The sequence below is a fragment of the Nicotiana tomentosiformis genome, chromosome 12 (genome assembly GCF_000390325.3).
Source record: "Nicotiana tomentosiformis chromosome 12, ASM39032v3, whole genome shotgun sequence".
Lineage (NCBI taxonomy): Eukaryota > Viridiplantae > Streptophyta > Magnoliopsida > Solanales > Solanaceae > Nicotiana > Nicotiana tomentosiformis.
In genome coordinates this window covers 115,094,418-115,106,953 of record NC_090823.1, presented here as the reverse complement: position 1 = coordinate 115,106,953, position 12,536 = coordinate 115,094,418, and the positions used below count along the sequence as shown (strand labels likewise).

At 42.8% G+C, this 12,536-nt stretch overlaps 1 protein-coding gene across 1 annotated transcript; it reads right to left on the bottom strand.

Annotated features, from left to right (window-relative positions):
• Positions 1-2,116: 2,116 nt before the first annotated feature.
• LOC138903256 (secreted RxLR effector protein 78-like) lies at positions 2,117-2,626 on the bottom strand. The gene has a single exon (XM_070191193.1). The coding sequence runs from the start codon at positions 2,624-2,626 to the stop codon at positions 2,117-2,119; it is 510 nt and encodes a 169-aa protein (XP_070047294.1).
• Positions 2,627-12,536: the final 9,910 nt, after the last annotated feature.

The window sequence follows — 12,536 nt, the reverse complement described above, 5'->3', positions numbered from 1 at the left end:
TAATAATAGTTCAACATAAAATTGACGATAAAATATTTAACGCCATACAATTAAATTTGAAAAGTGGAAAATGAGAAAGTCGTCACAAAAGTTACGTTTATATACGATGGAAATATAGTGCCCAAATCAACATTTGTAGACACATAACCATACATAAGAACTTGACTCTATGACTATCAAGGATATGCTCTCTAAACATAACATAAACAATGCCAAAATGAGGGACATTGTTGAAGACACATCGCATATTTTAAGCCAGGCTAGTGCCAACACTATTCACTGTTTTAGAGAAGCTAATCAGGTGACTGATGCCCTGGCTAAAAATATTTTCCTCCGATGAGAGGAAAATGAGTTAATGAGGAAAATATTTTTTAAAATATTTAAGCCAATCAAACATAAGAAAACTGAAAAATATTTTTCGAAAAATATTTTTTTCCTTCGTACCAAACATACCCTATGTTTTATTCAATTTATAACAAAAATATGATCAAAAGTTCAAATTGAAAAGAAAATTATTTTCTAACTGTATACTAGGTATGTTGTTGTTGTTATATAGGTAACTAGATATTACTCCTTAGTTATAATTCATCTTATGTGTCCCATAAATGTTTTATTTATTTTTCATTTAACAAAGAACAATTTATATTTTAAATGCATATTAAAGATAGTAACAAGTTTCAAGAATAAATTTTCATCTCAAATCACGTGCACAATCAAATGCTAGGGAGTAGAGCCGGAAGTCGAAAAGCTTGGACATTTGAACCTTTAAATTGTATTCAGAACTGCAGCAGGTTTTGCTATAGATTGGAAAAAGCTGAAAGGAGAGGGAAAGAAAGATGGGTCTGCTCACTCATAGAGTAAAAAGGTGTGAGTTAGCAGCAGGTGATCATATTTACACTTGGAGAACTCTTTTCGCATATTCTCATCACGGTTAGTCGCGTCTGCAACCCCATTTCACTATTTTTCCTTTTCAGTAAATTCTAATGTAAGATCATAACGTTTTGCTTCCTTTCTTGATACTGGAAATGACCAAAAACAGCAATTTTGTGAAGTAAGCAATTTTGCAGTTGGCATTTTTATCTTAAGTAATATTGTGAAGTAACACAACAACAACAACAACATACCCAGTATAATCCCATGAGTGGTGTTTGGGGAGGATGGTAAGTACGCAGACCTTACTCCTACTTGGAGAGGTAGAGATACTATTTCCGATAGACCCTCGGGTCAAGAAAAGATGAAAAGGAAGATTAGGGGAGAAGAAGAGGAGGGAAGAGGGGAGCAAGGCAATAAGCAAAGAGGAGAAAAAATAGCATCAAATAGTAGCAACCAGGGAGCAACAATATCCAGTAAAAGAGGAGAAAAAGTAACATCAAATAATAACAATCAGATAGCAACAATCCCACTAGCAATTTACAAAAATAAAGGAAGTGGTTGCAAAGTACCAGATACAATAAAAAAAATTTATAAGGAAGTAACAACTACTAGGTGAATAGCCTAGTAGAATATCTGCTAAAAAAAAAACCCACAACAAGAATATTACTAATGCTACTGGTGAACCTATGAAAAACTCGCAACTACCTGTCAACCCACCACCTTAATCCTCGACCTCCACACCTTCCTATCGCTAGTCATGTCCTCGGATAGGTGAAGCACCGACATATCCTGCCTAATCATCTCTCCCCAATACTTCTTAGGCCTACCCCTGCCCTTCCTCAAGCCCGCCATGGTAAGCCTCTCACACCTCCTGACCAGGGCATCTATATCTCTCCTCTTCACATGCCCAAACCATCGCAGCCTCGATTCCTGTAACTTGGTTCCACGGGTGCCACTCCCACCTTGTCCCTAATAACTTCATTCCTGATCGTGTCTTTCCTGGTATGACCACACATCCATCTTAACATTCTCATTTCTGCTACGCTCATCTTTTGGACATGGGATTCTTGAAGGGCCAACACTCAGCTCCATACAACATAACTGGTCTAACCACCACCCTGTAGAATTTGCCCTTAAGTCTATGAGGTACATTCTTATCACATAAAACCCTTGAAGCTAGCCTCCATCTCATCCAACGCACTCCAATGCGGTGAGTAACATCCTCGTAAATTTCCCTGTTGCCTTAGATTATAGACCCAAGATACTTGAAACTATCTCTTGTGGGAATGACTTGAGTATCAATCTTAACTTCTACTTCTTCTTCATGCCTCTTCTCACTGAACTTGTACTCCAAGTATTCAGTTTTCAACCTACTCAACTTGAAACCTTTGGATTCCAGCGTCTGTCTCCAAACTTCCAACATAGCGTTAACACCCCCTCGTGTATCGTCAATAAGTACTATGTCATCAACAAATAACATGCACCATGGCACCCTCCCTTGTATGTGACGTGTCAAGACATCCAACGCTAGTGCAAATAAAAACGGGCTAAGGGATAATCCCTGATGTAACCCAATCTCCACTGGAAAATATTCCGCGTCTCCTCCCACAGTTCTCACCCGAGTCTTAGCTCCTTCATACATGTCCTTAATCACCCTAATGTACGCTATCGGGACTCCACTAACCTCCAAACACCTCCATAGCACCTCCCTCGGGACTTTGTCATAAGCCTTCTCAAGGTCAATGAACACCATGTGCAAGTCATTTTTCCTCTCCCTATACTGCTCCACCAATCACCTCACAAGGTGAATGGCTTTTGTGGTTGACCGTCCCGGCGTAAATCCGAACTGGTTCTCAGATATAGATATGTCTGTCCTCACTCTCTTCTCCACCACCCTCTCCCAGACCTTCATAGTATGACTCAGCAGCTTGATACCCCTATAGTTGTTGCAGTTCCGGATATCACCTTTGTTTTTGTACAACGAAATTATCAAACTCCACCTCTAATCTTCGGGCATCTTCTTCATCTTGAAAATGATATTAAATAAGCTAGTAAGCCACTCCAAGCCTACCCTACACGGTTCTTTCCAAAATTCCACCGGGATCTCGTCAGGCCTAGTTGCCTTACCCCTTCTCATCTTCCGTATAGCCACATCAACCTCCCCACACCTAATATGCCTACAAAACCCAAAATCTCTCCGACTCTATGAGTTCTCCAACTCACCTATCACGATGTTCCTATCCCCTTCCTCGTTCAAGAGTCTATGGAAGTACTCCTGCCATCTATGCCTGATACGCGCCTCTTCCACCAATACCTTGCCGTCTTCGTCTTTGATGCACCTCATTCGATCCGGGTCCCGAGCCTTCCTCTCCCTAATTGTGGCTAATTTGTACAGCTTTCTATCCCCTCTTTTGCCCTCAAGATCCTCATACAATCTTTCAAAAGCTTCAGTCTTGGCCGTCATAACCGCGGGCTTCGCCTCTCGCCTTGCCTTCTTATAGCACTCCCTCCACGGCCTTCGCTCTTCCTCGTCCTTGTTCCCTACTAGATTTAGATACACCACTTTCTTAGCTTCCACTTTTGCTTGGACATTCTTATTCCACCACCAGTCCCCTTTGTGGCCACCTGAGTAACCCTTCTAGACCCCTAATACCTCCCTAGCAGCTTCCCTAATGCAGTTTGCTGTCATGGTCCACATACTACTCGCTTCCCCACTGCTCCTCCAGGCCCCCATAGCCAACAACTTCTCGCCCAACTCTTGAGCCTTTCCCTTATTCAAGGCTCCTCACTTGATCTTAGGTTGTCTGTACACCGATCTCTTCTTCCGTACTCCCTTAATCTCCAAATCCATTGGTAGGAGCCTATGCTGCGTCGACAGATACTCACTTGGGATAATATTGCAATCCTTACACATACCCTTATCACCTCTCCTGAGGAGAAGATAATCAATCTGAGTCTCGGCAACCCTACTCCGGAAAGTGACCAGGTGATCCTCCTTCTTCTGAAAACCCGTGTTAGCTAGTACCATATCAAAAGCTTTAGCAAACTTCAACAATGAAGTACCGCCCTCGTTCCTAGCCCCGAAACTGAACCTGCCATGCACCTCGTTATAACCTCTAGCCGTCTCCCCAACATGACCATTAAAGTCACCCCTATGAAAATCTTCTCAGACTGCGGGATACCACACACAACTACGTCCAAATCCTCCCACAAGTGCCTTTTGACCTCCTCACTCAGTCCCGATTGAGGCGCAAAAGCACTAATCATGTTAAAAGTGAACCCATTAACCACTACCTTAATAATCAACAACCTATCATTCACCCACCTGACATCCACCATTAACTCTCTAAGGTCCCTATCAACTAAAACCTCTACCTCGTTCTTGCCTCCAACACTTCTCGAATACTAGAGCTTATACCCATTAACATCCCGAGCCTTCGTAACCCCCATCTAGTCTCCTGGACACATGCTATATTAATCTTCCTCTTCTGGAGAATCTTCCCCAACTCTATCGACTAACCTGTTAGTGTTCCTATGTTCCAGGATCCAATTCTCAAACTTATGTAATCCTTACCCCCTTGCCACCCTTGCCACCCTTGCCCTTCGCCCCCTGACCCACCCGAGGACATGACCTTACACTGCCATCGCTCAGAATAGCCACTACACCAAAAACAATACATGGATATAGACTAAGCCTAGACTACTACAGATGCAGATGAGCAGGCGAAGCGTAAAACAAGCAAAGCCTAAATGAAAGCTGAAATGTAATGTAACTAGGGCATGCAAAAAATAGGAATGAAACAAAAGTGATACAACTAATGGCAGATAAATTCAAGCAAGACGAAGGAGATGCAATATTCAAGGATAAAAGGCAGTCGACAGAATATTAACAAATAGCAAATTCTAAGCAAGAACGATAGAACCTGGAGTCCCAACGGGTGCTGAGAGAGGTGTTGTCCACAGTAGCTATGTTCTGGAAGTTCCCGCGCGCGTCGCCTGAGGGCTGGCAGAAAATCTTCGCCTTGCAAAATCCCTACTGCCGCTGCTAGGTCTAGGAATCCGACCAGCAGCACTAAAGAGGAGGTGCAGACAATAATGGGGGTGCCGCCAAAGCTGCCTCCGCCGCTAGGCTAGGGCAGTGACGGGAAAAAAGAAAGAAGAAGAGGAAAAGGGCAAGATAAAGAGAACAGGGGAAGAAAGAAGCAGAAGAAACAAGAAAGATAAAGAGAACAAAGGGGAAGGAAGAAGAAGCAGAAACGGGAAAGCTAGTGAGGCAGGGATGGAGTCAGATCGGGAAAATCAGAGGAGAGAGGAGGGGAAAAAAGAAGCAGAAGATGAAAGCAGGGGAAGAAAGAGGCAAAGAGAGAGGAAAATAAGATAGGGGTGGGGGGCTTTGTCATGCCCCAAACCTGAGGAGACGTGGCTGGCACCCGGTTCCATACTTGGACTGAGCGTACCACTCTGTAACTGTGAACTCTGGAGAGGTAACCCTCAACTAAGGCTGGAAAGTGGGCCGGTCCAGGCCCGGGACCAGCCCGGGACCGCGGGCCAAACGGCTAAACGGGCCAGGACCGTTTGGTCCGGTTTTAGCGGGCCTGGTCCGGTCTCGTGGGCCGGTCCTATGATTTGGGCCCGTCAGGCCCGGGACCGGCCCGGTCCCTTAGCGGGCCAAACGGTCCCAACAACTATTTCTTTTAAATTTTTTTTTTATAAAAAAATAGCTGTTGGCTATTTATAAAATAGCCATTTAACCCCCCCAACTTTGTTTTAATCCTAAACTTTTTATAATTATACTTTTTCCCTATTTTCAACTATAAATACCCCATCATTATTTCATTTTTTCTTATAAAATTATTAATCTATCACAATCTCTCTCTAATTTACTTCTATAATTGCTACTATTGCTTACTTTATTGTTATAATTTGTGAAACAATTGTAAAGTTGGTGAATTGAAGTCTTCAACGATAATCAATTTCCAACAAGTTGTTCGTCAATTCGGTAAACTCGTTCCAACTCTTAAGTTTCAATATTATAATTTTGTTTGTTTTATTTACTTTTCTTGATTAATTAAGATGGCTTATTCCTTAAAAAATATGTTTAGTAAAAATAAGGGAAAATCGAAGAGTGGTGAATCTAGTGGCCAATCTATTCCTCCTCCACTTCCCCCGGCTCCCCGACCCAAACCTGTTACCCGTCCTACACCTCCTATTCTTGATAGCGATAATAGTTTATTACAATTTACCGAGAGTCAATTTTGCCATAATATTGCACCCGGTGAACAATTAAACCATGAATATATGAATACTCTTTATGGTAATCCAACTATTGAAGAAAATGATGATAAAGAAGTAGATTTTGGTGAAACGCAACCGGATGACGATACAACAAAGATTTTAACGTGGAAAACCCTTCTAAATAAGGGGAAAAACCACGTGTCCGAGAGGAGCAAAGTAATCCACTATAATGAGAAATTTTACACCCAGTAGTCCCGAGTAAAATACTTCAGGGACCACTATACACTCAAAAGAAATAACTCTCTTTTAAGATTACCACCTCACTACAATATCGCTCACACTCTCTATTTTTCTCAGAGACTACACCGCTTGTGAATACCTCACACTACTCTCTAACTCTCAAATATATTTTCTTCTAAGATTGGTGTTTCAAAATGAGAAGCTGAAGGCTTCTAGTTATAGAAAGAATGGCCACCCAATTCAGCCAATCAGAAGGCTTATTTTACGTGCGCAGTTCAGGCATGTTTTCGGAAAGCTTTTATGTTGAAAACTAATGAAAATAAGAATTTTTACCTTAAAAGTTGACTTTAGTTTTCTTCGGTCAATATTTTTGGTAAACAGACCCGGATCCATATTTTTATAGTCCTGGTGGACCCGTGTGGAATTATGGGACCTGGGCGTATGCCCGGAATCAAATTCGGAGGTCCCTAGCTCAAGTTATGATTTTTTGATAAAAATTAAAAGTCTGAAATTTAATTATTTTTAAGAATTGATTGGTGTTTGGCATTGTTAGTGCCGGGTCCGTATTCTGGTTTCGGATCTCGGTACAGGTTCATTATGATATGTAAGACTTGTCTGTGAAATTTGGTGAGAAATGGAGTTGATTTGACGTGATTCAAACGTCCAGTTGAGAAAATAGAAAATTTAAAGTGTTCTTGAGAATTTCATTTGAATTCGGGCTAAATTCGTAGTTCTAGGTGTTATTTTGGCGGTTTGATCGCGCGAGCAAGTTCGTATGATATTTTTAGATTTGCGTGCATGTTTGGTTTGGAGCCCCGAGGGCTCGGGTGCCATTCGGGCGATGCGCGAGTTGAGTTCAAACCTTAACAAGGCTGTTGGTGCACCAAATCTGGTGTGCCCGCACTTGCGAGCCTTTGGTCGCAGGTGCGAGCTCGCAGGTGTGACCCAGGCCTGAACTTCCTTTTTCTGCAGATGCGGGCTTCTCTCCGCAGGAGCGGGACCGCAGAAGCGGAACCCTGTCCGTAAGTGCGACCCCAGTTGGCCCAGTCCTTTTTCGCAGAAGCGCACGTCCTGTCCGTACGTGCGGATGCACTGTTACGACCAAAGCACCGCAAGTGCGAAGGTCGCTGGGCAGTGAGTTCATTTAATTCGGATTCCAACCATTTTTCTTCTTGTTTCAAAAGGATAGGAGGCCTAGGGCAATTTTTCAAACCCTGAAAGACATAGGGTATACTAAGTTCAAACCCTACTTGGATTCCTTTGCTGTACTTCAGACTCTGAAAGACAGCCAGTTATATGATAAGTTCTCAAAATGCTAGTTTTCGTTGAGTTCAGTTGCTTTCTTGGGTCACATTGTATCGGCAGAGGGTATTCAGGTAGATCCTAAGAAGATTGAGGTAGTCTAAAACTGGCCTAGACCTACATCAGCTACAGAGATCCGTAGTTTTCTGGGTTTGGCGGGCTATTACCGTCAATTTGTGGAGGGGTTTTCATCCATAGCAGCCCCGTTAACCAGATTGACCTAGAAGGGTGCCCCGTTCAGGTGGTCAGACGAGTGTGAAGCGAGCTTTGAAAAGCTCAAGACTGCTTTGACCACGACACCGGTATTGGTGTTACCCACAGGTTCAGGATCTTATACAGTATATTATGACGCATCCCGTATTGGTCTGGGTTTGGTGTTAATGCAGGGTGGCAAGGTTATTGCATATGCTTCGCGGCAGCTGAAGGTTCACGAAAAGAATTACACTGTTCATGATCTAGAGCTGGCAGCCATTGTTCACGCGCTGAAGATTTGGAGGCACTATCTTTACGGTGTGCCATGCGAGGTATTCACTAATCATTAGAGCTTGCAGTATTTGTTCAAGCAGAAGGAACTCAATTTGTAGCAGAGGAGGTGGCTAGAGCTATTGAAAGACTATGATATCACCATATTGTATCATCTCGGGAAGGCCAATGTGGTGGCCGATGCTTTGAGTAGAAAGTCAGTCAGTATGGGTAGCCTTGCATATATTCCAGTTGGTGAGAGACTGCTTGCAATGGATGTACAGGCCTTGGCCAACCAGTTCGTGATGTTCGATGTTTCTGAGCACAGTCGTGTCCTAACTTGTACAGTTGGTCGGTCTTCTTTGTTTGAGCACATCAGAGATCGGTATGATGACGATCCTCATTTACTTGTCCTTAGAGACACAGTGTGGCACGGTGGTGCCAAGCAGGTTACTGTTGGAGATGATAGAGTTTTGAGGATGCGGGGTCATATTTATGTGCCTAATGTGGATGGGCTTCGTGAGTTGATCCTTGAGGAGGCTCATAGTTCTCGGTATTCTATTCACCAGGGCGCTTCCAAGATGTACCAGGACCTGCGGCAGCATTATTGGAGGAGGATGAAGAAAGACATAGTTGACCATGTAGCTCGGTGCCTAAATTGCCAGTAGGTAAAGTGTGAGCATCAGAGACCTTATTGGACTCCCACGGACTCAGAGGAAGTTCGATGCAGTTTGGGTCATTGTGGACAAGCTGACTAAGTCAGCGCACTTCATTCCTGTGGCAGTTACCTATTCCTCGTAGCGGTTAGCAGAGATTTATATTCGGGAGATCGTCCGTCTTCACGGTGTGCCCGTGTCTATCATTTATGATCGAGGTACACAGTTTACCTCGCACTTTTAGAGGGCAGTACAGTGTGAGTTGGGTACGCGGGTTGAGTTGAGCACAACATTTCATCCTCAGACGAACGGGCAATCCGAGCGTACTATTCAGATCTTGGAGGATATGCTACGCGCTTGTGTTATAGACTTTGGAGGATCGTGGTATTAGTTCTTGCCCCTTACAGAGTTCGCCTACAATAATAGCTACCAGTCGAGCATTCAGATGGCACCCTATGAGGCATTATATGGAAGACGGTGCAGGTTACCAGTTGGGTGGTTTGAGCCGGGGGAGGCTCGGTTGTTGGGTACAGATTAGTATAGGAGGCCTTGGACAAGGTCAAGATTATTCAGGATCGACTTTGCACAACTCAGTCCAGGCAGAAGAGTTATGCCGACCGTAGAGTTCGTAATGTTGCATTCATAGTCGGAAAGAGAGTGTTACTTCGGGTATCACCCATGAAGGGTGTAATGAGGTTCGGAAAGAAGGGCAAGTTGAGCCCTAGATATATCGGACCTTTTGAGATTCTGGAGAGAGTGGGAGAGGTGGCTTATAGGCTTACGTTGCCACCTAGTTTAGAAACTATTCATATGGTATTCTATGTGTCCATGTTTCAAAAGTATCACGGTGATCCGTCCCATGTGTTAGATTTTAGTTCTGTCCAGTTGGACAAGGATTTGACTTACGAGGAGGAGCCGATGGCAATTCTAGCCCGGCAAGTTCGCCAGTTGAGATCAAAGAGTTACCCTTCAGTTCAAGTGCAATGGAGAGGTCAGCCTATTGAGGTAGCTACTTGGGAGTCCGAGTCCGATATGCGGAGTAGTTATCCCCACCTTTTCACCAGCCTATGTACTTTTCTATGTCCGTTCGAGGACGAACTGTTATTTTAGAGGTGGAGAATGTGATTTTTACCCAGGTACTCGAATCTGTACTCTTAAACCTTAAAAATCTCATTTTTACCCTCCTCGATTTACGTGCGCAGTCCGGGCATGTTTACAGAAAGCTTTTATATTTAAAACTAATAAAAATAAAATATTTTACCTTAAAAGTTAATTTTAGTTGACTTCGGTCAATATTTTTGGTAAACGGGCCTGAATCTGTGTTTTAACGGTCCCGGTGGGTCCGTGTCAAATTATGGGACCTGGGCGTATGCCCCAAATCGAATTCAGAGGTCCCTAGCTCAAGTTATGAATTTTTGATGAAAATTAAAAGTCTGAAAATTTAATTATTTTTAAGAATTAATTGGTATTTGGCATTGTTAGTGCAGGGTCCGTATTATGGTTCCGGAGCCCGGTACAAGTTCATTATGGTATGTAAGACTTGTCTGTGAAATTTGGTGAGAAACGAAGTTGATTTGACGTGATTCGGACGTCCAGTTGAGAAAATAAAAATTTTAAAGTGTTCTTGAGAATTGTATTTGAATTCGTGCTAAATTTGTAGTTCTAGGTGTCATTTTGGCGATTTGATCGCGCGAGCAAGTCCGTATGATATTTTTAGACTTGCGTGCATGTTTGGTTTGGTGCCCCGAGGGCTCGGGTGCCATTCGGGCGATGCGCGAGTTGAGTTCAAACCTCAACAAGGCTGCTGGTGCACCAAATCTGGTGTGTCCGCACCTGCGAGCCTTTGGTCGCAGGTGCGACCCAGGCCTGGACTTCATTTTTCCGCAGATGCGGGCTTCTCTCCGCAGGAGCAGGATCGCAGAAGCGGAACCCTGTCCACAGGTGCGACCCCAGTTGGCCTAGTCCTTTTCCATAGAAGCGCACGTCCTGTCCGCATGTGCGACCAAAGCACCGCAGGTGCGAAGGTCGCTGTGCATTGAGTTCATTTAATTCGGACTCCAGCCATTTTTCTTCTCGTTTCAAAAGGATAAGAGGCCTAGGGAGATTTTTCAAAGACATTTTCTTCCCCAAAGCATAGGTATGTGTTCCTTAACTCGTTTCTTTCAATCTTTTACTTCAATTTACAAGAATTCAACCAAAATCTAGAGTTTTCATTGTAGAATTAGGGGTTAGGGTAAAAACTAGGGATTTTGGAAATTTGAGGATTTAGACCTCAATTTGAGGTCGGATTCCAAAACTAATTATATATTCGGGCTCGGAGGTGAGTGGGTAAGTGCATTTTGGTCCGAACCTCGGATTTTGACCAAGCGAGCCCGGGGTCGATTTTTCAACTTTTTGGAGGGAATATTTGGGAAATTTAAGTTATGCAATATAATTGATTTCTCTAGCAATATTTGATATTATCGAGTGGTTTGGAGGTGAATTCCTAAGAAAAAGCTGTGATTGAGAAATAAGTGGCCTTCGGAGCGAGGTAAGTGTTGTGCCTAACCCTGACTTAAGGGAATTAGTAACCTTAGATTACTTGCTAAGTAAAATTCATGTGACTGGAGTATATGTGAGGTGACGAGTACTTATGCGCCGCCAATTTACCTGTTTTCCATATTTCTCTATTTTTCTTATATTGTCTCATTCCTATGCCTAATTGCTACGTGTTATACTAGTGTTGTTCAATTTATCGTTCTTATCATGTTTTCAGATCTTCTGGTAATAATTGAGTTGTTATTTCAAAGTTGAGATTGATATTATGGAACCAAATGTTGAAGTAAGGTTTGTACTTGTTATTCTTTCTCCCTGTTATTATTTATGCATTGCATTATGGTAAGGGAGAGTGTTAATGCACGAAGGGTGATGCTGTGCCATATTGTGAGTGTTAATGCACGAAGGGTGATGCCGTGCCATATTGTGAGTGTTAATGCACGAAGGGTGATGCCGTGCCATGAGATGAGTGTTAATGCACGAAGGGTGATGCCGTGTCATTTCTATTAATTTTATGGTGAGATTGAGAGTAAAGGCACGCAGGGTGATGCCGTGCATTTTTTCTTACTGTATTCACTATTCCTGTTGATTCATGGTATATTGACTGCTCCAGTGATCATTCTGTTGTAGTTCTTTATCTTGTATTCCCCTTAGTATGTTCCCCTCCCGACATTTTCTGTTTAGTTCTTCATTTCTGTTATTTGTATATACATTGTTAAATTGTATAGGTTGACAGTAGGTGCCTTGCCTTAGCCTCGTCACTACTTCGTCGAGGTTAGGCTCAACACTTACCAGTACATGGGGTCGGTTGTACTGACACTGCACTCTGCACTTTCTGTACAGATTTTGACACTGGCTCGGGTTAATCGAGATTTTGCTATTGGTCCGCTGTCCGGAGACTCAAGGTAGATCTATCGGTGTTCACAGACCTTGAAGTTCCCATCTATCTTTTCTGTTCTACTGTTTCTTTTATTCAGACAATTGTATTTCTTTCAGACTATTACTTGTAGTAAATTCTAAAATGCTCGTGAATTGTGAGTCCAGATCCGAGTGGTAGTAATTAATACAGTTTTTATGATATTCCGTACTTATTATATTTCACCTTAGTTAATTATTGTTAATTACTGAATGGGAATAAGGAATTGGTTTAATAATTCTCTAACGTTGGCTTGCCTAGCAAGTGAAATGTTAGGCGCCATCACGGTCCTGTCGGTGGGAAATTTTGGGTCATGA

Coding starts and splice junctions, on each gene's coding strand:
- LOC138903256 (XM_070191193.1), bottom strand. CDS start 2,626: ATGGTGTTCATTGACCTTGAGAAGGCTTATGACAAAGTCCCGAGGGAG.